Below are 25,871 nucleotides of genomic sequence, written 5' to 3'. Positions count from 1 at the left end.
ATCACTACTGTAGTTAATCCACCCCCATGAGAGATGGTAGCTAGGTCAATGGAAGAATTCTTCCATTGACCTAGCACTGTCTACACCAGGCGGTTAGGTTGACAAGCTATATCTCTCAAGGGTGTGGATTTTTCACACCCTAAGACACTTAGCTATGCTGATGTAAGTTTTCATTGTAGACCGGCCCATAAAAACAGACTAATATCTTCACCCTTGCCCAGTCTATCAGCTTCATCACTACCTGTCTTCACAAGATTTTTCAGTGTTTTACTCTAACCTGCTGTCATCAACAATGCTACATCATTCCCTCAGAAGTAAGAGCTTTAAAATGCGTGAGACCTATTGTAATTTGAAAATAGGTACCTGGAGAAGGTCGCGGACTTGGGCAAAGTTTCTCCAGAAAAAAGGGCATAAAATATATGGAATAAGTTACTGTGGAAAGAGGTTGTAATAAAGACTATACGTGAGTTCAAGACACCTTGCTTTATTTTGAAAGAATTGGGGATTTTAAGAATAATGGTAAAAGAAAGAAAAAAGGCAGGAATATCGGGGTGCATTGTTAATCATATAATTCCTATAGTGGTTTTTTTCTGTTCCCTCTAGCCACAACTTTTCCATTGCTAACAGAGGCTTCACATCATCTTTTTCTCTTTCCAATGTGAAGTGAAGTGCTTCAAAGTGTGTCCTTCATGTGCCTTCTTACTTTTGGACATCTTGAGTCAGATGCTCAACTTGCCTAAATTGTCATCGATCAACTGAATTAAATGGCACTATGACAATTTCAATGCATGCAGCTAAGGATCTGCCCCCTCATGTGATAACAGAGCTTCAGTCTTGACAATCAGATATGAAGATGACAATATACACTATATTCCTTTTTTTCACACTCTGAATTCTCTACCACCACCAGTTTCCTGCTGCTCCTTGGTACAACCTAAATTTCTACTAAAATCATCCCTGTGCCAGTTTTTGTTTCATGTTTCTGACTCATTCTCTAACTCACTATGCTTTAACACAACCATCCATCTGTAAATCTGCCGATCATCTGCATGACATTACCACAATTCATCCTTACCCTTAGATATCACGTCTACAAAAGTACTTATTCACGCCTTACTTACTTTCCATCAGCTATCGCAAATCCCCTTTCTGATCTTCCTAAATCCCTTCTCTCTAAATCTCAGGTCAGTCAGACTTTGTGCCCACACTGCTCATTTGATCCAGGAAGTAGGACCAGAACACTTATTTTCTATAACCTTTACTGACTTTCTATCAAGCTATGTATCTTGTGTTCCTGGTTTTTGAAACTCACATGGATTCTTGTTCTACTCTTACTCTCTTAAATTTACTGCCGCAGCCAACTCACATACTCCTGGCTTCCGGACTCTTTTCATTGTGTGGATATTTGAGTTGTTTTCTCTCTTGAACAGCCTCCCTTTTATTTATTTTTAATACTCCTTTCCCTCAAATCAAATGAATAACTTTATCTTCTCCTCATATGTTATTGCATCCTTACATTCTCCCTTCATTGTAGCTTCTGAGTCTGTAATAATACTTGCATTTTTACCATTATTAAATTTCAGGTCTTTGGCTCTAGTCCACCTTCCTGCAGTTTTTCCTTTTCTACTTGTATGATAATCACTGCCCAGGATCTAATTTTGAAGACCCTTCTCTGTCTGTTTCAGCCTCTTCCGTGAAGTGTTTTATGGACACTTCATAAGAAGAATTTCATATACAAATGTTATATAGTATCTATACTGCAGAAAATATTTTTCAAGTCATGTATCATTTGTGGAAGGAGTGAATCAGCCATTTATTCAGGTAATATAAAAGCAATAATAAATTTAACATTTCTACAAATTAACACCACTCAGGTTTATTATTGTAATCAAACTTAATAGACATGTGTCCAGCTGATCGCTAAACTTTTAGGATGACATTTACTGTCTTTATGCAATATGCTTAAATCTCACAAGATGACATTTGAACAGTGTGAATCAATCGTATTTTATGGATGTTATTTTTTCCTATGACTTAAAAATATCTTTATCCTACCAATAATTAACTTGAAAGAAAATGAAAAGAGAATCATAACATACTGTTGCCCCTTAAATGTGAATGAAAGCGTTCCAAGCCATATTTTCTGAAACTGGCCATAAGGCCAAGCATCTTTTATTAAAAACAAACACTAAAGCTGAACTGCTAATTTGGGAGACACCTGAGAAAATTATGTTTATATTGTGTTTATAATTCAGAGATAAGATCAGCTGCCCTTCCCTTAGCTCTACATACAGATTCACAGGACAGTGGCATGGTGGCTAGCTGGTACTTGTTTGCCAGAGGTTTCTCTAGATGGATGCCAATGGATACTTCCCTCTCCTGACCAATGATAGCCTGGGTTTGCATTGGGCTGTGCCAACGGACATTCCCTTTGGCTCTAAGGAGCCCTCTTAGGGAGCTGCTCCCTGCTTAGGCTGAGCTGGGAAGGAACAATGGACCATTCACACACTCTACCTGTAGCAAGGATTTTCCATTCACACACCCATGCCGCTGGAGTGTGGTTCAGGACTATTGTCTGTCCTTCTCCTCAGGGTATCGAATTGGCATTCAGTTGCTGAATGTGTGTTGTTGTTACATTGACTAAGCATTGCATTTTCTTTTCTGTTTGAGTCTAGGTAGAATCTCATTCAGGTTTCCATGTCTCAGAGTATTATGTCAAAACTGTGCGGGTAGACATTCTTTGCAGGAATAAACACATTTGGCTGCTTAGGCTGACATGATAGGTAGGGAGAGGTATGTATCTCCAAGAATTGTGAGATTCAATGTGTGGCTGGGATAGACACACTTACTGGCAGAGACTGCCTGGAAGTGTGTCAGTGGTGCCCCTAACCCTCTCGGGAGGTGTGTGGGGGGGTGGATATAGTGTGGCTTGTGGTCTAATGTGCATGTCTAGGCCTGGGTAGGCTGAACAGTATGATGGCTGTGTAGCAGTTTTGATCTTAGGATCTGCAAGTCAGGCTGTACAGCTATGAGCAACACTTTGCTGCAAGGACTATGTTCCTACTCCTCCTTCATTACTTTACATTCTTTATGTTTATTAAAAAAGTTATGGCCATTGTGCCATAAACAGTTCCTTAGCTTATGCACATTTTTTGGGGGATCCCCTGGCCAATGCATGCTGCCATTGCAGAAAAGCAAAAATATTGCAGAAATGGAATTTTTCAAGCAGCAAGTTTGGTGGTGGGGGTTTAAACCCATTTCAAGATAACTCAGTTTTTGATTATTAACAAAAACATGTCAGTTCCAAAATGTGATTTAATGTCTATGCTAAATCTGTATATCCTTCATTTGTGCATACAAAAATCAGTATCTGAATAAAAATCATTTCTGCATGGATGTGTTTTCTGTTAACACAATGGATATGCATCCTAACTTTGTATGCACAATTTGACACCAACCTTTCACACTTTTGCCCTTAAAATCTAGTGAACATTCCTCATCAGGACAGGACAGCACAGCTTTAAGTTGCACTGAGATGCCAAAAATTTAAAAGCATGGTGTACTTGCCATAAAACCCCACCATACTAATTTGCAGCTAGTGTTTGTATTACTCTTTGTGAGAGACAGGTTGCCACATCCATTTCTGAGTCTCATAAAAGCTTAGTTTTCAGTTCTAAAAGCTTATTTCACCACACCTGACATGTAAATAGGCTTTTGGAATTGAAAACAAAGCTTTAGGAGCTTCAGACTTGGCTGTGGCAACTCAGACCATGATAACAGCTGGATTGTGTAGCTTTCCTAGGGACCTGAAAATCATATGCTTAGTTCCAAAGGGCCTCTAAATATAAGAGCAATAATAGTCAAATTTGATACCAGAAGTAATTAGCATGGTACCCTGGACTTACCCTATATGTATGAGGCATTGTATGCAATTGTTACATAAGATGTTTTGCGGATACCATGGTACCGTACAGTTCTTTCATTACTTGTGTGTCATGTTTATCGTTAATGGACATTATAGATTTACTTCAAAAGGACATATACTAGTATATCTGTAGGTTGTAACAGGAGAACTTATACCTTTGGTTCTTAAGGAAGTAAGAGAATAAACATAGTGCAGATATTTAAACTTTCTAAATATGCTTATAAATGTATTCAGGTACTTTGCAGTACATTACAGATAATATTTTCAGGCTGTATTTTTTTATCATATATACTAATAAAGGCAGCTAGCTCTTTTTCACGATTTATAAATCTGGTAATTAATACTTGAACTTTGGTTTAATTATGTAAACTCAGAAGTAATTTCTAATAAACATTTATCCTTAGCACCATATTTTTGAATGACATTATTCAGAAAGGATATCAATCTCCATTGCATATTTTCATTTATACAGATTCAAGTATTACCCTTTAGCTTGCATTAAAAAAATCTGAAGGAAATTAACACAAATTTAATTTAAAGCAGTATGCAAGTGTACAAGCAACACAACAATATATATAAAGTTTTTAGTTAATAGTGCCATATATTGCTATGCCTGCCAATTACAGCACACAAACATTGGCCTTTTTTATCAGAGAAAGATGATGATTTTACACATTGTTGGGAAAATACTTCTTGCACAGATATGATCTATACATATCTGGATTGTCTGGTATTTTGTAAATCAGTTGCAATAGGATCTGAGGGTAACATAAAAAACAAATAGCATTCTTCAGTGGAAGATAATCAATACAGTTATGCCTAGATACAATGAGACCCAGGTAAGGACACAGTGCTTTTCCTAATTCACACACTTCTGCTTTTTGTATATTTGCCTGTATTCGTATTCCTAAATACTCCAAGTTATGAAATGTTACATAGCTATGTAACTCCCACGGATTATAATGGAAGTTCTTGGCTAAAACCCAGGGCAGTCTGGTTTAGGAAGCTTAGGGGTTAACATTGCTTTAGTATTTTGTTTTTGTTTTTTTAAATTCCCTTCTCCTTGCGAATGACATTCATCCCATATGCAAAGTAACACATCTACATGCTGTAACCATTGTTTACATACTAATATACTAGGATATATTATTTAGTTGTATTACTTTAACAAAATCATAAATTAAAATGCATATGCAGTAAAAACAGATTATACAACAAATACCTGTTTTTAAATTGCCTTGGGACTGTTTAGGGAGCTCTCTGGACTAAAGCAATTACTAAAACTAGATCTGAATGCCATTATAAATGGTCGTTTCTTATATAACCCATATTTATATTTATCAATAAAAGCAGACTTAAAGCTTGCAATAATTCCTTGGTAGAGAAAGCAGGACAAATTTATTATCTGTGATCCCTTCTTTATCTTTTGCCATTACATTTGGGATAACTCTGAAGTACTTAAATGATATGAATAAGTCTCATTAGTCCATGACTCTTCTATTATAAGCAAAAATCCTCCATCTAAAAATGAGATATGAAAAATGCTTCTACATATTGTTAAAAAATAAGCAAATTACAGAGATATTGTCAATGGAGTATAACAAAATCAAAGGATACTAATGCCTCAGTACTATAGGATCTCTAAGATGAAGACCAGATATTTGTTGAAAGTAACATTGAGACATTTATTTTCAAAGCATGGGAGGCATTTAATTGTAGATAGTCTGTTGCAATAATTTTTTTGTCTTGAATGCAAGCACAGGTGATATCATTCTGTTTGATTAACAAGGCAGCAAAATGACTCCACAACACTATTATGGATAGGTTTAATTTCTGGTTTGTCAAAAAAGCATCTAGCACACTTTGAGAGCTATATAAATAATGATAAACATTCTTACTAGCTCAGATAACAAACATGTATATCAGAAATCAATTTACTCATAAAAGTACCATTTGCAATGCATTCTTCTAAATGGATTGGCTTCTAGCTGTCTGAAGTTTTATTTTAATGTGTTTTAACAAATAAGAGCAACCATCAAGAAACCTGTCTTACATGATTTTATTTGGTATAATAGAAGGATAAATGTGAAAGTCATGTGTTAATTCTAACCTTCAGGATGTTCATCATCAAAAGTTTCAAATTCCAGTAAAATATAATTTCTGTTCTTTTCTGGGTTGCAGAATTCTGATGAATTCAGACATAATACATAGATCTGAGTAATTTTTTAAAAGCGTGCATTGAATTTTTCTTTTAATTAAAAAGTGTCTTTATGTAATCTGAAAATTATCTAAAGCCATTAAAAAGCAGTAATATTCTACTGTCTCAGTTTCATTTTATCCTATTGAAGTTTAACAAGTGGTGGCAGCTTTCCAGATAGCTTGCATAAAAGATTCAAATTAGGTATCAAAGTTGAATAAGGCAGGTTTGTTTTAATTTTCTCTCTCATGCACACTGCTAAAATGGAAATGGTAATGACAATATAACAAGTTTCCTCAAATAAATCAAGTTCACAAGACAATTCTTAAATTATGCCTAGTGTGCATCTCATTGATGTGCTGCAAGCTGACATGATATTGATGTATGGTATTCAAAAATGTTCCAAAAGTTGCATTTCAGCACAGACTGCAGTGCATATTCTATTAATATATTCCACACGCAGATCTAAAGCACAAAGAGCATACATGTACCTTAAAGCTGTAACTCCCCTGCAGTGAGAAAGTGGAAAAGTGATGGCACGTAATGCCATTGCAGCTGCAATATTTCTGAACTAGGACGATCAGAAAAGGGCACTAGCTATTAACGTTTCTGGAAACTTTAAGTTTAATTCCATAGAAAAGATTTAGCTGCTTAGTGGTAAGAAAAAACCCAGATAGAACAGTTAGGTCTGCAAAGAAATTTGCTTAAACAAATATTAGAGGGAAAATATTTCAAAATCAGATTTCTCTAGTAATCTCATATCCCGAGGCTATTCCCTTTTTCAGTTTTAGCATGTCAGGACATTGGTAAAGTTGTAAAAGAGCAAGAATATTTTTCTAAAAGGAAACAATACTACATAGAAAATATGCAATTTTTAATGTTTAGAGTATAGCCTCTTAAGACAAGAAACTTAGTGAAGGTACAAGATCTACAGTTAAATCCTGCAGTCATGTACAATAATAAAACAAGCTTAAGAAGATAGAGCATGCAGTGTGTGTCATTAATTATCGTGCATTTGAAAAATCAATGTATCAGTGAATATGTAGGAATGCAATGAAAGGTAGTGTTTTTTATTTTCACAGTCTGATGAGGAAGAGATTTTATTGAAACAGTGTTAAATTATAATGTATTATATTAAAATCTACCTGTTCATTTGCAAGGTTTACAAAACAGGAGACAAGGAAAAACAACATAGTTTCATACACAAAACTAGATGTACTTTTCCAAACCCATAATTTATTTGCCTGTGGATTTCACCCAGACACATTTATCTAGGTGTATATAAATGCACAGAGAGAAAGAGATAAATATTTCTATATCAAATATATCTCCACTCAGGGTTGCTATCATAGAGGAAATAAATAGTGCTATTTTTCAACTTTTAACATAAATGTTTCTACAGTGAATTTCTTTCACAATAGAATAAAATTACACTAATGGTTAAAAGGATCATTAAGAAAACGATTCCCATACTGGGATAAATCCTGAAGTCTTCATTCAGGCATAACTCCAACATGAGATTTGGCTGGCACTCAAAACTCCTGGCAACAGCTTTGTTAAAAAAAAATCTTTCGTCCCAAAGCCAACAAAACCCAACCCAACCAAACAAAACAAAAACAAACAAACAAAAAAACACCTTGGAGTTTTTCACTATGGTTATCTGAATGGACAAAAGCCTAATGAAAGGTGCTATTTCTTTTTCTGTCACTTTTGAACTATTACTGCCCTGTTTGGTATATTCTTCTAGAAAAGTTACAATGCTAACTGGCACGGTGCAACAAGATTTTACACCACCACCAAACCCAGTCAACAGTTCTGGTTTTGCCATACTTGCCCTTTGTCAAAATACCACCCTCGCCCACAGATTAAAAATACCATCAGGCAAGAAAAAAAAAAATTTCTGTCTAGTGGAAAATATACAATATGTTACATCTGTACTTCACAGGCCTTATACCTTTGGGTCCAAGAAAAAGTAAAATAAAAACTTCATAGGCACTAGAGGCCTTTGCATCTTGCAAGGGCAAGATTTCCAATCTGTTGAATCTTGCAATGCTGAACAATTGTAATAAGCCCTTAACTCATCTGACTTAGAAATGGATTACAATTAAAATTGAGTCTGGGGCCACAAAAGCTACAGAGACCCCCTAACGTATTTTCCATCTACCATAAGCAAAACATCAACATCAAAATCCATTCATCCTTCTTAGCAACCATATCTAGGGTGTCTTTGTCCTAGCATTACAAAATTGTTTGGAAAAAAAAAAAAAGATGCATCTTTCATTTTCATCAACACTGCCATTTCCTACCCAAATCTATACTCTAGGGTAGCCAGGAGGCCTTGGGAAGTCCCTGGGCGAAGATGCTAGATGGCATAAGGTGTGATTAGTTAGTGAAGTCTTGTTTGTGATTTGTAGCATCAATGAAGAATCTTCTTTTTACCCATGACAGTCATAACTACTACTTCTCTATCATGAAGGACATTACATACTCCAAATGTAAAGTCATTGTAGTCCACTCTTAAAATGCCCCACTTCCCTTACTAAAGCAGTTTATTCTATGCTTCACAAACAAGTACATTGGGTCTTGTATTGTATCCCAAGTCCCCCCCACCCCCAAATATAACCACATTTCCCGGTCCTCGAAAGCCAACACATTTATACTTATATTGTAAAATTTTCATATCAAAAACTATAAATTAATTTTAAAACATACATTATTGGGTTACATTTTCAAGGGCTTCCTCAATTGCACCACCATTATTTGCATGTGTAAACCCCTTCCTTGACATGATCAAGAAGGGTAACTTCTTTCTCTTTCCACTTTCTCTTCTTTGATGCTAAATCTGTGGTACGTATCATATATTTATGATGATAATTCCATCTGCTGGCCAAATACAGATGCAATACCCCTTTCTGCATTACCAGATATTAACATAGCACAAACAGTAAGAGCCCTTTTCTATAAACCAGAAAAAAACACTTTCACTTTCCTTTATCATTGTAAAGCTTACTTTTAAAACTCAAGCATGCACTCTTTCCTCTTTTATGAACACTTAAAACTTTCCTCATCAGTATCTCCAACTCCAGATTGTACGTCTCAGATTTAAGGTTAGATACTAGCCAGCCAAGATGTGGTTCTGCAAGGTGGAAAGGCAGAACAAAGAGCCTTCTTTGCCTTGTTCCTACACTCCCACAAGCACAAGGACTAGCATACCTGTGAATGGGAAAGAGAAAGGGATATATCCTCTTCTTCAACCCCAGCTAACTCCAGTGAGCTCCAACAAAGAACTGTGGGAGTCATTGTATCCCCATGGAGCATAATGCCTTTAGGAGTAACCTGAGATGGGGTGGGTCCACATTGGTCTTTGTGTCTTAACTTAAGTTCTTTTGGAATTTACAGTACACTTTAGTACTCAACTCTGCCACCAGGACAGCTGCTGTTATCAGTTAGGCATACTTCCCCATTCCTGTTATGAAAGTTCTTTGTTCTTGTTAGCAAACCCATCTTGGTCCTTTCACAGTTCTTTCAAAGATCAAAAAGAAGGAAAACATTACCATTGGTGGTGTTTGTCGCAGCCCTACGCCCTGTCATGGCATCTGGATGGCCAATTGCCGATCAGAAGGTCACATCGGTGTCGTGTGCAGCACCTTGGTGCTGAGTGCAGTGCCTTGGTGTCGTGTGCAACACATTGGGGCCGTGTGACCATTCTCGAACCTTCCGCCAGGTCAATTGTAGGTCACATTGGTACCGTGTGCTACAATTCCAGCGGGCCGTGTGCATAAGCCTAGTGTGCCGTGTGCAGTGCCTGTTACGTAGAGGGCACCAGCTCGGAGCCTGGTTGGTGTAGGGGCGGAGATGCTAGCACGTGCAAGGGTCTTCGAACAAAACTATGTCTCTGGTCTAAATCAGCAGGAGTGTCCGCGTGTTAGCTGGAAGGCCTGATCACCCTTTCAGCCAGGATCTCCTCCGGATTTAGCTAGCTCGTGTCGTGTTCTTTTGGATTACATCTCGTCATGTCCCTGGTGTCCGTACTGCTGGTCAGCTGCGCCTGGAGTGTGGTATGCATGTATTGATTTTTGTAGACATTCTGTTGGTTAGGCCCTTTTTCTGTATTACTTGGTACCAAGTCTCTTGTACAGTGTATAGAGGGCAAATTGTTACAGTTTATTCAGTTTTGTATACTTGTTCTGGCTTTTGGTAAATAGTTGGTTGTAAATTATCTGATTTCTTGTTGTTAACTGTATATAGCTTGTTTTATACTACTGCTTCTTTGTTGTAAGTGTAAATAGACTGTTTTATAGTGCTGCTCTGGTGACAGTTTTGGTTGGTCACTTGTTCTTCTTTCAATTGAGTTCATATTGTTAGTTGGTAAAAGTGCTCCTCCCCAGCCCAAGTTGTGATTTGTTCCCCATCAATAAACGGTCACCTGTTTTTGAATTACAACCTGCCTCCGTTTTCAATTTCCCTCCTCCACTCGAGTATTCGAACCTGTATTGATTTCGGACAGTGTTTAGTAGTAAAATTGTTTTTTTTACATGTTAGCAGCCACCACTGATAATTTGCCTCTTCAGAAGTTGTTCTTTTGATAAATGATATTTTTACCAATCAAGCTGATCAGAATATCAGTACCATCATGTTAAGGTTTGCGCCTCTATCTTAGATCTTCTTGAGAAAACCATAAGAAGCAAATACACCAAAAAGAAGATCCACTTTTTATGTGCAGACTAGCGATTGCAGCTACAGTATTATCTCTCTTTCTCACGTTGTTTTCATTTTCATTATGCATTGGTTTTGGCAACAGGCTTATGATATGAGACTTCATTGAGATAGAGAACCCATGCATGAAAAAGAAAATGTGTGAAATGACCATATTGCTGGGCTATTTTTATCATGTTGTTGAGTTTGCTTGTTATCATGTACTTAAGGGAAATATACTACAACCTACAACCTCTCTCTTTCACTTGGTTTTTGTTAAGAATTATGTTATTTGCAGTCAGAATAGCTCAAGATGCAGCAGTGAAATGAAACCCATGTCCGATGTTGCCAGAAAACAGAAAGAAATATAACATTAATGTTTCTCTCTCTTATTTCCTTTTGATTAAGGATGGATGACTGCTACCAAGACCACTTGAAGATGAAGTCCTTGCCCTAACTTTCAAAACAACAGCAAAAATATATTTCCCTCTTTCTTCTTTTCTTTGCGTTAAGGATAGATGCTGACTTTCTGGAAGCAATGCAGCAAGTTGTGAATAATGTATGAAATGAAAAATTCCTGCTTACTGCACAGAGAGAGTACAGACAGCTAGCGATATGCTACATGCTAGCCAAACACAACCAAACAGCCCAGCAAGCTAAGAAATCCCAAGACCTACCCTACCTCTCCCACAGGAAATTAAAACCAAAAAAATATGTTTTTTGTTTCCTCCCACTAAAACCCCAGAGGCACTCACTTAGCTCCAGTCTAAAGAAGATCCTCACTCATTAAAACTCCAAGCCCCCAACATCAAAATCCATCCAGAATACTAAAAAGGACACTAAATAACATTCTCTTTAGAAGTTTATAGTGAGTTTTAAAAGTTTGTAAAATTTTCCCATCTAGCCCCCATCTAGATATTGGTTGTAAGTCACAAAGTCGCATCTACAAGCGTCTTCCAGCTGTGTGAATATATTGAATAGTTATGTGACAGAGAGGGAGTGGCTTCCAAGGCAAATGAGAGGGTGTTTACTTTTAAATTGCTGTTTCAATTAGGTACTCAAATATTAAATGGTGGCTAGAGTTTGTCATCTACGATCTGAACTACTTTAAGGGGTAGTCCACGTTTTGACATCTCTATCTTACTTCTTATTTGTTTAAACATATTTATGGTTTGATGGTACTGTGATACAACATGATGATACAATGCAAAGATGTTGTGATGCAACATGTTTGTTTTTATATTCGTCCAGTAAAAGTGCTTATTATTAAATTGTTGGTTGAGTTACTGCCCAAAGACCCAAAGAATGACAAGGGTCAAGTTGTGCTTGGTGCTGGAAAACAAAGACGACGACATTATTCCTTGCCCCAACAAGCTTACAAACAAATGAAAACACAGACGAGTGATGGACAAAAAGGATACAATGTACAAGCCAAGGATACAGAACAAAAGAGTCCTCCAATAATTTTATTATTTTTTCATTTGTAAAATAGTTTCTCCTTATTTGGTGGCACTGTACTTACTCAAAAGCTCCCCATAAGAACAGTTATGCCCATCTTTAGTTTCACAAAGATGGAAATCTAGTTTGTGAATCTCATAAGGTCCTTAATAGTATCTGATCATTGACACCTCCAAGCCTAATATAGTCCAGCTTTTTGTTGACTACACTTGAGAGACCCCTTCCTTCTCATACTACAAATGGACAACTAGATCTAAATGTTAAAAAGTGACTAATGATTTAGGGTGCCTTCATTTTTGGATGCCAATTTTACACATCTTCATAAGGCCTGGTTTTTAGAGGGCCTTTAGTGCTCAACACGTCCTGAGAAACCATGCCCCTGAAAGGAATTTCAAATTGGATGGGCTCCCTAAAAAACGGAGTCATGCAAAATCACTAATCATCTTCTAAAATTTAGGTCTTAAAGCCTATTATTGAAAGATTCATAAAGTCCAAGGCCAGAAAGGACCATTGTGATCATCTAGTCTGACCTCCTGTATACCACAGGCCATAGAATTTACCCAAAATAATTTTTTAATTTTTCAAGGCTGGCTCAGTTTAACACAGCATGAAATTAAAGGTGGCAATAGCTCAACAATAAATGGATTTAAAAGCAAGAGAATTTTAAAGACAGAGTTGATTTGAACAAATAACTATTTGTGGATCTGGACTGTACCCATGCAGCCTACGTTACTCACGAATTATGAGTCACTCCCACAAGATGAAATGCTATAGTCCAGGATAGTTACGTCCTACTATATTCCTTATACATGCAAATGATGTATGTATAAAAATGAATGTAAAATGTCATAACTAATTATTTTCTAATGAAGCTGAATTTTTTTTTTGACTCACAAGAGACTAAGATTAACAAGGATTATAAAATTCTGTTGAACCCTCTATTGATTCTGGGCAGAAGAACCATCAAATGTTCTAAGAATGTCAGTCACATTCACCATATTTCTGGCATATATACAAGGACTGATACATCTATGCCATTATTGTTAAACTGTAGGTTTGTCAAAGGGGAATATTGGCTTGTTGTCATATAGTATGTCTGAATTTCTGTCATGAAAATAGGCATCACAAGCGGAAATTTCTTGCAGAATAGTCTTTCCTTAGGCTAATCTTTGCACCATTTCCTATATCAAAACTCAGCCTGCTAAATTCATGCTTTCACAACAGTCAAATGGAATTGACCCTATATCTCACTGTCCTGCAGAGTTCATCGCTGACGAAATATGCACCAGAGCTGATTATACTCTGTTGGAAAAGGGACAAGCAGAAGTGATTGAAATTTCTATAGAGAACAACATCAGTACTTGCTTAGAACAATTTTGCATATAAATAGGGCATAAAACGGTCTGTATTCAATTTGTTCTCCAGTTGTTGACAAAAAATGTCATCAACACGACTGTATATTGCACTTCTAAACTTCTATCTTCTTGTAATGCAAACCTAGATCTGATTAATCAATCAGTGAATCATTGTGCTTAGGTAGAGTCACCCAAAATGAGAATCTCATTGCCCTTAATAAATGAAATACGATAGCAAATTAAAAATCAGTATCAAGCAAATAAATTCTGAGATTAGTTTTGAAAAGATCCAGGAGCTAATATAGAAATAGGAAGGCAGTTCTTAGAGAAGCTGCAAAATGAGTCAAAGGTCAAGGACCATAGGCAGTGGTCCTGATATGAGAAACTATTAATGTCTGGGAAGTAATCCACGCAGAAGCAGAACACAGAATTTATAATGAAAAACCTTCATTCATAAGTTGGTAAAATCTCTAGTCTGATGTGCTGCATCTGAACAATACTTGAACATAGATTGAAATTATTTTTATGTAAGATCTATGGGATACTTTGAAGATCAGAAGGAAATGAAGGCTGCTATAAAGAAGTGATCTGGAGGTCAAAGAAATTGATAGAATTGGTCTGGTGTGAGTTTGAGAACAGTGCAACAAATGCATTAGCTTTAAGAGGGCTACACTGGAAACTAAACATGTTATTGTGCCTTAGAAATATCTCAAAGTGAGTACTGAATGGCCAATGTAATTACTTTATGTGTGAAAATAAATTGTGCTGTATCTTTCCCATCTGCTATTTATTCTTTTATATACCATATTGGGTTTTAATTTGAGAACCTGATGATTTAGGTTAATTTAACCATTCCTTTCTGTCCCTCTCTTTTTCTTGAAGTGAATTTAATGTTCATGAAAGGTACTAGCTTAATAACTTTGATAAAGAAAGGACTTTCTTTATCAATAGAGCAAGTACAGTATAGACAGTTCCAGTGCATGCACCTTCACACTGCTCTGCTTGTGCCTGAAAGCTGTTATGGAAAGACTTACTCCAAGGAAAAAGGGTAATTCAGTTCTTGGTCTTTCTGCACAGAGTGACAAGGGTGCCAAACAGTGAGTTGATTTTGTGATATAATGTTCATTAGGGACTGAAATAAGACCAGCTCGTCCTTTTACATAGGCTACTGAACTGTTATTAGATGGCAACCATTTCTGACAATTACCAACATATGCAGAGTTGAACCAGTATTTTATGGGTAAATTGTTTGTTAAACTCCTGATCTAACCATTGAATTCAGGAAAATGGAAAGTAGATGCCAGAAAGTAGATGGAAAGTAGATGCCAGAAAAGAAGACTTGACATTTTGCTGGACTGCTTGAAACATCATTTCCACTAACATTTTATTCTTAATCTATTCTTGAATACCTGTTCCATTGACTGACTGCTCTTGCTGTTGAGAACTTTTCCCTACTATCCACACTTTCGTCCTTTCCAGTCATTGCTCAATGTCCTATCAACTTTTGAGTCTATGAGTAATTCCCTTGAAGATGTCTCCGTGTATCTATCTTCATGTCTTCTCCTTTTTAAACTATATACATTTAGCTCCCTTTGTCTCTTCTTACATTTCTTCCAGATTTGGTTCCCTTTTTTGTATTTTCCCCATTTTTTTCTACATCCTTTCTGAATGGTGGGGTCTACAATATTCCATCCACAGTGGCACTACAGCTACATAATGATAAACAGCAGATAGAATAAAGACAAGATCGGAGCTGGCGCTAGGCATAAGCAGACTAAGCAATTGCTTAGGGCCCTGGGTAGCTCAAGGGGCCCCCTACTCGCTTTTTATTATGTGGTATGTGTGTAAAATATTCCTTCTTAGGGCCCCCAATTGGCTAGCAGCACCTCTAACGGTATGTCTACACTACCTGCCGGATCGGCGGGCAGCGATCAATCCAGCGGGGGGGGGGGGGGGGGCGATTTATCACGTCTAGTCTAGACACGATACATTGATCCCCGAGAGCTCTCCCATTGACTCCTGTAATCCACTGCCGCGAGAGGCGCAGGCGGAGTCGACAGGGGAGCAGCAGCTGTTGACTCACCGCAGTGAAGACACCACGGTAAGTCAATCTAAGTACATCGACTTCAGCTACGATATTCACATAGCTGAAGTTGCGTAACTTAGATCAACCCCCTCCCCCACAGTATAGACCTGGCCTAAGATTATGTTTACTGGTGGAGTGAAGTGCAACTACAGAGAAGAGTCTATGTTAGGGGAAGTGAGCTGGGTAAATTCTGCTCTCATCTCTCTGAACCAGTGCTATCGCCTTCTCTCACACCTCTCCATAATTGGGAGTCTTTATATCTCCCTAGCTTTCACTTCTCTCCTCCACTCAAATAGGGCTCCCCAGCTTTTTAAGATAAGTTTGTGCTGCCATCGTGTCACAAATTACAGTCATAGTCACATATGTGTCTCCAGGATGAAGGGTCAAACCCTTGCCTACTTCCTCAAACAAGGAGTGCAGGATAGGTTGTGAATAGCAGGAGCGGGATTGATTGAAAAACAGTGGCTGAAGAAATTTTGTACAAACTTCCACAGTTACTGGGCTAACTGAATCTCTAATCCCCCTCCTGTTCCTTCCACACGCACCCCCCTTTAGGTCTCAAGCTGTCACCTGTCTCTCAGGGTGGAATCATGCAATTCTCGCACTCTCAGACTAGGCCCTGAGTTGCAGTCCCTTCCCTGTGTATCAACCATGATTTACCTCAGCAGGTCTCACATATCCAGACCCTGCAATTCTGTTCTCTCTGGGGCAATGATAGCAGTAATCAAACAGCCTCCTTAAAGCAAAGTATTATTTATTTGGAACAAATGCGTTTCAGAGAAAACATAACTCCAAAACAAGAATAGACTGTATGCATATCTAGCTTTTCCTTCAGGCTTACCATTTCATGGCTCTGGGATAGCCCAAATTATTAGACACTCTCCACAGAGTATCTCTCTTTGTGTTAGCCTATCTCCCTAGACAGTTTTTGGCAAGTGACACACACCCCCTTTTCCCTCGAGAAGGGCTCTAACACTTTAGCATTCTTTTCATTTCCAAATGCCAAGCTTTGCCAAAATAAGTCTTGCAACTTATTAGAGTGAAGACAGCATTACTGAAGCTAGTCATTTCTATGATTCTGTAAGTGTACTCTTCAGTGTTCTTATCTGAGAAGCCAGTGTGTCACCTTCATATACACAACCAGTTGAATTCAGCCATTATAAGAATACAATAAACATTCCACTACCCCCAAAATATAATAACTTGAGCTCACTGACCAGGTCACATACCATGTTCATAAAACTATTACATAGCAGCACTCATAACATTATTACATGTCTGCTCCATATCTGACACAGACTTTATAAGAAAGAAAAAGAATAATGAGGCATCATAAATTTCAGCCACAGGTGAACATTTTGGAGGAAGTTCTGAGCTATTGAACAGAGGAGTTTATAATGGACCCTTAACTAAAGCCCTGTCCCATCACTGTGCCATTAGAAAATACAGTATGCAGTTATGAAAATTCTGTGTTCATTTATGCAGCCGGACTGTAAGACAAAAGGTTCAATAAAAGGTAAAATGAATGATCCCCTGTTGTTCAACAGACTTTACTGAGGGGGAGGATTTAATATGTTAATTTTCACCACTGATGGCAGAATCATTCAAGATTTCTACATCTCGTCTTATAACTCTATCACAGCTGAAAGCAAAGCCAATGTTAGCAAAAAAGAAAAAAATCTGACAGACAACATTAAGATTGCCTACTCTGACCAAGTTTACTGCAGACATGCACCACATTGTATTTATAAGCTTTCAGATCAAAGACAACAGAAAACATACTTTGTCCTGTTTCCATTTTAAAAATAACAACGAATTAATTACTCAGGCATGCGCATATTATTTCTTTTAATTGGGAGAACAGAAATATTGCTCAGATGGAAGGATGATTTTGAAAATGTAGCACAGTTTGGGAATAGTGTGTGCACCAAGTATTTCACTTTTTTTTTTTTTTTTTTTTTTAAAAGATCAGGTTTATGACAAATTATAAACAATAATAAATCACAATTATATTCCATTACTTTTACTGCTACCAGATAGGAGAAGGTGGCACATTATGCCTTATTAACTCAGCTGCATGGAGACTGCTGAGACTAAAATGACAATGAATGGTTTTGCACTGATAGTTCAGAACAGAATAGGGCAGAGAACAGTAGTGGTACTTTGAAGTCTATAGCCCTATGTGATAGTCAGGGATAGGATGTGAAGAAAACAATGGTAATATTCCTGGCTACCTCTTCCTTTGAGATAAAATGCATTCTTGCACTCACATAGCCCAAGAGTTATATATTACATGTGGATGTAAAATTAAGTCCCAAGAAGTCTATCTACATGGATCTAACTGCAGGATCAGACCTAATGGGGGGAGTGGGGGCTCACTTTGCTCTTTTATGGAGTGGTAAGATGTGCTACCCACTTTGCCACCAATACCACTCTTCCAAACCCTCCGCATGGATCTGACCGATAAGGGCTCGATTTTGCCCTGTGTAAGGAAGTCATTTTAAACTATTTGATTTATTAAAATACTATTTTTGCTATAAGACATGTTAAAACTGGAAAATTACAAAATACAATGTATGTTGTCATAAACTTTAATAAGAGGTAGATTCAAAGTAACAATAATTTATATATTTTATGTGTTTGAAAAGTTATGTGTGTGAGTATGTGTATTTGCTCCACTCTTCCTTGAGTCACTTCAAAACCAATACCTGTACGGAGGACAATCATTCAAGAACATCCCAACAGAATGTTAGTAAATCAACAGAATGAAGCTGCTTTAATAATAAATTGAGTTTTACTCCCCATAAATGTTACAGCTTCGAGCCCAACAAGCATGAACCTGAGCATGGCCCTTGAGAAAAGCTAGCAGCCATATGCATCACTCCACTAGTGTAAGAAGTTAGTGTGACTTTCTTAGGGCCAATTACAAAAAATAATTTGATTATACTGATGGGTTTAAATGATATAAAATACACACGTGCTCTTTAAAAAAAACAATGATTTTTTAAAATGTCAAATTAAACACAGTTTGAACCCTTGTTCTAGTTTTCTGCAGAGTCTACAGTTATCTGAAGATATAGTTACCAAGTTTAAAATTGTGATCACACAACTATAACCTGCTGAGATTTCACACCAGAACTGAAAGACCAACTTTCAATGAAAGCTCTTAAAAGCCTTGGCAAGACTCTTTCCCCCCCACTTACTTTGAACACTAGATTCCTCCCCACCCCCAACCATAACCACAAATCTACTAGAAAACGTCTTACTCACCCTGCATTCTTGGTGTTCGTTTCCTGCGATCCCTGAAGGCTGCCCCTGACTGCAGGGCCTCGAGCAGATTATCCATCACTCCTGTCTCATCACCCTCTGTGAATAGGGGAAAAAGTAAAATTAATCTCAGTGCAATTAAAGTGAGACTGCAGGAAAAAAAGAAAGCAAAACTGACATCAGATTTACATAAAACCTCTAAATTAAATTCATATATAGTATAACATAATGAACGCTTCATACATACTCCTGACTAGTTTGCTTATGATGCTCTATTAAGCAATACTGATGACAATCCCACTGTTCTTTCAATTTAAAGACCTTGTCCTGTGTATTATTGATGACATGTTCAGTATGCAAATAAACAACTGCTGATCGGTGACTGCTACTTGATGGTTAAGAACCTTATAAGATATTCCTGAGCAAGAATCTAGTGACCCTATTTAATGGAATAAATGCACGTGGAGAAGTTTGATAAAACACAGTGACTTGAGGTTAAATACCAATTGTGTTAATATTGCAAACATTTAAAACAGTCTGCTTCTATCTCAGAGATCTATAAAATAAACACATTTCTTTCCATTTATTTATTTATTCATTCTATTTATACTGAATGCCTACTAATTTCACATGGGTTCTCCTTGGTCTTTCAAGTAGGTAGCTTTGAGAAGGAATAAAAAAATGCCTTCACTGCTAGACATATATCTGAACTCAGTACGCAGAATGCCATTTCTTTCTTGCTCCCATTTTTTCGTATTCAGGGAGGCAAGCCATTAGGCCTTAAATTGCCTGGCTCCCTGGAGCATTATGGGAGGTTGGTTAAAATGATTAAATTCTTTTTTCTATTATTCATTTGAGTGTTTAACTTTCTTCATGTTTCAATTTGTTCTGCTATTAAGGGCTCAGGGTGGCATGTAATAATGCAAGAAATACAGGTCAAGGATTGCCATAAGTTGTAACTGCATCAATGAACCATGTCTCTTGTTCTGTTCGTGTGTATATGTTAAGATCTAAATCTCAAAAGCTGACTAGACTGAGTGAACAGGTAGAGTAATGTGATGTTGAATTTTTATTAGCATCTCTGGGACTTTTTGTTGTCAACTGAATATTAAGTACCTCACTGGACTGTAGGAAGACAATTAGTTTACATGAAAGATTTGTGTCTTTGTAAATATTTTTAGTCTGTGAATCATGTAGAAACAATAGGATGCTGAAAGACATATTCAGAAGATACATTATCTCTGTCTCCCCCACCCCCTCATTACTTTTATAGCACTCTTCCGCTGCATATGGTTCTTCAATTTGGCTCACTACTACATATAGATTAATTGGGCCACATTCAGACCCGAAGTAAGAATATGCCAATCCCATAACAGTCCTTTGTTCATATTTGTAGACGACAAACATTAGTGCAAGTTAAATGGTAAACTGAAATTGTAAATCAATGCGATAGAAAACATTTAGCATTCAGCAGGTGTGGAAAACGTGTACGTTATGTGTGGCGGGACGTGGAAGGCAGCATAGCCAGAAAAGCAACCAACAGAAGCCTCTAAAATAGCAGGCTGATTCTGATCTTGTTTTATCCTTGTGAATCTTTAACCCTTGATGTCAGTGGAACTACTCCTTGTGCCACTTAGGTCAGAAGTGTGTGTGTGGAGGGGAAGTGGTTGTTTTTGCTTACATGATTCTGTTAGTTGTTTTTCCTGCACTGAATTTATGTTCAAAAGATAAAGATTTAAGAGAAAGTAAAATGAGAATGAACTATTACAGCAAAAATTTAGCCTCAAATGCTTATCAAAGCATGGAAGCAAAAATATACAGTACCAGTTTCAAAAATGGACTGAATATGGTCACTTCGTATGTAAATTTAGCTGTTCTATTATACACCTTATGTTCAAAAATTAATAAACACAGTGGTTACCACTATGCATTTTAGAACAATTTTAACTGCATTTTAAGTTAAAAAATAAATAAAAAAGTACAGAAACAATCTACTAACTCCTTTAACACCTCACATACCTTTATATAAACTCCCACTACTTTACAGTGGGTGTCACTGTCCTACCTTTAGTTATTCTGGCAGCTAAAACAACAAATTTTTATGGAATATCAAAGTAAACAACTGTGTAACACTAGACATGGACTATAGAGGCTGTGTTTTTCAGAATTTTGTCAATCAGATTTTAGTTTTGCAAAAGCAGACCTTGGGTTGGGTTCAGATCTTAATTAAATTTTATCTGAACCAAAAGTTCTCAAGTGACTAACGGGAATTGGATAGGAAGTTCCACTTCGGGTTGATCTTCATCTAAAAGTGATGAGTATGGTTAGAATGGAATTTCAGACCTCCCTAGCAGCTTTTGTACCAGGTAAATAAATAAAAAGATCTTGGGTAATGTATTTAATTTGTTCTACACCACCTGCAAAGGTACAGCAACTTGTAAAAGGAAAATCTCCAGTTTAATAAAGTTGAGAAACCACTATCTAGCGCAGGTATTTTATATGAAACAAAAATAAATATTACATTTCTTTCTTCCCAAATGGCAAGAACATTAATGGGGTGGGAGTTTGACTTGGCCTCAAGGAATGAGGCATCAGCTTCTCAGTTCACCCTTTCTTTCTTGATGGAGTCCTAGCACCAGGAGGGAAGGGGTTATTAGAGAACATGTATGTGAAACTTCTCTCCCTGCAACATGATGCCGGGAAGAGCTGGAATCTGAGGGGTCCCTGTTTTCTGGTCCTCTTGACCCCTTGATTACTTGTTGTGAGGACCCTGATTGGCCCTGGGCAATGAAGATAAAAAGCATGTCTATACTGCCCTGCAATTTGAATTTGGGGGTGTGAACAGCAGCGCACACCAGAGTGCTGTTCTGTAATCCCCTGGTGGATGCTGCATGTACGAACTTAAAGGTCCCTAGAACACACTAATGCGAACTTTGGGGAAGTATAGACATGCCCTAACAAGGAGACTAGGGTTTATCTCAATTTACTAACTCATATGAAAACTATGAACTGCCTTGTTTTCATTAGTTTTTTCCCTTTTTCCCTCCTATTAGTTACAAGATAAGAACACATCTTTTTTCCAATGAAGACAAGACCACTGAGTTTGCCCTCATTGTCTCTAGTTTTGTTTTACGCTGCTTTAGCCTGGTGTCAGATTGCTGAAATGTAGAATACTTTTGGAAATCATATTTTGGGATAGGAAATAATTTATACAATAATGCAAAACTGGCCCATGTGGCAACTCGTTTTCTTTTATTTCCCTTCAGCAACAAAGTGTGAGAGTCCAGTGTGGCCACTGGTGTTTTTCAAGCCCAGTCAAAGACATAGCCTAATTGTTACAGGAAGTGTGAGGAGTTGGTATAATTAGAGCAGGGCCATGGTTCACACCTCAAAGCCACATTTTGTCTGTTCCTCTAACAGCCCAATGATTGCTTTGTGGTGCCCACAACTGTTGTGCGGTCCAATACTGGAAGACTGAACTGGATAAGACTGGTACCTGCTAGGTAGCTTGGGAGTGATCTAATTGGTTCTGATTCTAATTGGTTATTTAAAGCTAATAAAGTTGCAGCCTTATTTTAACCACGTCACTGTCCTGTGTCTTATTCCACAAGTGTTAAGGACAAAAATCACTTTGCAAATGTCATTGTTTACAGATCTGCTGAACTAGCACAGAGGTTGGTCTGCTAAGTTTAGATATACACCACAAGTTCTGTAAAGCTTGGGGCTGTTCAGAGCAGGAGTTTTGATTCATGCCATCTACTCTTAGCAGATTTTACATTCAGGTTTTTTTTAGCCAAATTTTAATAAAAACAGTGTCTTTCAAAACTATTTTTATGTGCAACCCAACTTCAAGAATACAAATAAAAAGTTTACTGCAGCAGACCTATATGCATTTGATGATTTTATCATTACAGCTCCATTACAAAAAAGGGCGTGCATGTAGTATAATATTAGCGCAAACATATGTAGCATTATGGTAAATAATGCACAAAACTACAATAACTGGGTCATCTGTAGTCTGTGTAATCTCATTTGCGGTGAAAATGCCTTTGTGTAGTCAGACATCAGACTGAAGGGGAAATTAAAGACATGGATCTTCTTGCACAAGGAAGCACTTCAGTATTGCTATGCCCAAACCAAGACAACTCAAAGAATGTCCACTTGGTCACTAATAATTTCTAACATTTTAATCACATATTTGTTTTTAGCAAAAATAATCAATTTTGGTAATGAGCGGGTGTTGTATGTCTACGCTTACATGAACTGCAGGTGAACTGAATAAACATTTTGTATTTTGAAAAAATTAACTACGTCTTATAACTCAAATAGCACATGCCCTTGAACAGAAGTGACACTCAGTTTCAAAATCAACAAAACCCTCCAGCGGGCAGATGCTGTCCACCAATTGAAGCTGCCAGTAAATGTAATATGGGTAAGGAATGGTAAATGTAAAATGTAATGGGTAAGGAATGGTGTCCCTAGCCTCTATTTGTCAGAGGGCGGAGATGGATGGCAGGAGAGAGATCACTTGATCATTACCTGTTAGGTTCACTCCCTCTGGGGCACCTGGCATTGGCCACTGTCGGCAGACAGGATACTGGGCTGGATGGACCTTTGGATGGACCAGTATGGCCCTTCTTATGTTCTTAATATACAGTATTAGTAACTAGTATTTAATACTCAAACAATACAAGAACTCCACATTATAATCCAATAGCTCCCTGCTTGTTACATGTTATCAAGAATAGGTCATAACTTTTTTAATGCCTTTGAACCACATAGATTCAGCACACAACCACTCACAAATCTGTTTCAATGGACACATTCAATTAGTTTCCCTAGTCTGCTGAAATCTGTGTTATCTGGTTGGCAGAGCAAGCAAGTTTGTCGCTTCTGAGTGGTCACATCAGTATTGCAATAGGAATTGATTATTCAGTCAATAACATGCAATTCAAAGTTCTCAAATGCATGGCTTTACATACTATTCTGACACAGACAGGTTAAATAAGTACACAATTAAGTCATGATGACTCATCATTTAACCAATATATCAAACATGGTATCAATTATTACAATGAAATAAATTTTGAATTCTCAAAGTATTGCTTGGTATTGGCAGAGGGCAGAGTGGATTACCTGGAGCTTTCGGAAACTCAGCTCACATGGTCCAACAGCCAAGCCACCTGAGCTGTTGAATCACTAATTAATGATTTACTTGCCAAATTAAGAATATTGCAGCCTTAAAATCAGTGGAGTTAGAAATCGCACAACCAGACAAGTACAGTCTCTCTGAAAAAAGTCTGTGGAAAAGATTATGACAGCCATTCATAGAGAGGTGAATAGAGCTCTCTGCTACCGTGAAGGAAGAAAGAGTTTTGGAATGAGTCTTTGCTGATTTGCTCCTATCCAGTAAAAGAAAAGAAAAGAAAAGATATAGTTTTGAACCTGGAATAAATTATTAGATTCATCTGGACAGTGTAAATTACAGGAATCCAGAGAGTAACCCTAAGTGCCCATATATCTTCATGGAAGTTCAGTTTTACTTTTAACAAATACCTACAGGCCCTGATTCAGGAAGTCAAGTTACTTAAGTACATGGCTAACTTTAAGCACATGAGTTATCCCATTGCTCTCAACATGTTGAAAGTAAGGCACATGTGTAAATAGCTTCCCTTATTAGGTCCATTAAAATTTGTACAAAATTCTGCTGCATATTACAGAAGGAAGACCTGCAAAGCAACTAAGCCACAGTTTGAGAGGAACCAGACATTGGAGCAAAGATTTTGTGGGAGCACATAACCTCTGACCAGAATGAAAAAAAAAGAATAAGGTTGGACAGGAATGTGAAGGAGCACAGAGACAGCAGGAATAAGAGAAATCTATCCGGTTGACTCAACCATAGGACTGATACCACAAACAGTTGTTAAACAGTCCATCACAAAACTGGGGAAAATCTGTTGTGAATAGAGGCTATGCTCAAGAAACCTCAACTTGCAGTTTTCACCTGAGAAGCTAGACTTGCTTGATAAGAATTGTCCTAGAGTGTAGAATTAAGCAAAACTGTTCCAGGAAGTTTGTGATTAATATGCGACGAAAGGATGAATTGGGGTGGGAGAAAAAAAACAATGAGTTACCGAATCAATTGTTCTCTCCAACTTACATGGTGTTGCATACATTATAGAAAGCAGACAGTCTATTTCTGTGATTCTTGAACATATAATGGAAAAGGAGGCTTAAGTTTTCCATTGAATACACTTTTTTAATGCTTTCTTCTACAAATGTGAACATATAACAGTAATATACTTTCTTAAATAGAGGACATAGCTGCTTGTTCATTATATTTATCAAACCAAATATCTTTAATAAACTATCTGATGGTGTGTGTGAGGGATGATCTTACATTTTCTTCATAAAACAACTGGATCTGAAACATTACAATGAATTCATTAAACTGTTGTCCAACTAATTAGCAACCTACAGCTACAGCTAATATAATATGGTATGTCAGAGAGTGAAGTAGATCAAATGGAAACAAACTAAACTAAAAGGAACCATGTCTTTCTGGGAGCGTTTAAATATAGAGAGAAATCTTTAGCATCCTAATCTGTCCTCAAAAAGACAGTTAACTTTTCCGTAACTGGTGTCCTTCGAGATGTGTTGCTCATGTCCATTCCACAATAGGTGTGCGTGCTCGCCACGTGCACCGGTGCCGGAAGTTTTCCCCCTAGCAGTACCTGTAGGGGAGCACCCCTAGCGACCCCTGGAGTGGTGCCTCTATGGCGAGGTATAAGGGGATCAGCGTGCCCCCCCACCCTCAGTTCCTTCTTGCCAGACAACTCCAACAGAGGGGAAGGAGGGCGGGATGTGGAATAGACATGAGCAACACAT

At 37.4% G+C, this 25,871-nt stretch overlaps 1 protein-coding gene across 1 annotated transcript in view; it reads right to left on the bottom strand.

The window, feature by feature from the left end:
- Nucleotides 1–25,871, bottom strand: part of DIAPH2 (diaphanous related formin 2) — a 908,304-nt gene that overhangs the window by 121,890 nt on the left and 760,543 nt on the right. Inside the window, exon 26 of the mRNA XM_065411177.1 lies at nucleotides 18,987–19,082. Coding sequence (XP_065267249.1) covers nucleotides 18,987–19,082 — 96 coding nt within the window. The remainder of the gene's footprint in view (nucleotides 1–18,986; nucleotides 19,083–25,871) is intronic.

The sequence above is a fragment of the Emys orbicularis genome, chromosome 9 (assembly GCF_028017835.1).
Source record: "Emys orbicularis isolate rEmyOrb1 chromosome 9, rEmyOrb1.hap1, whole genome shotgun sequence".
Classification (NCBI taxonomy): Eukaryota; Metazoa; Chordata; order Testudines; family Emydidae; genus Emys; species Emys orbicularis.
The sequence above is the reverse complement of the archived record's forward strand: the minus strand, read 5'-3'. Positions and strand labels throughout refer to the sequence as shown.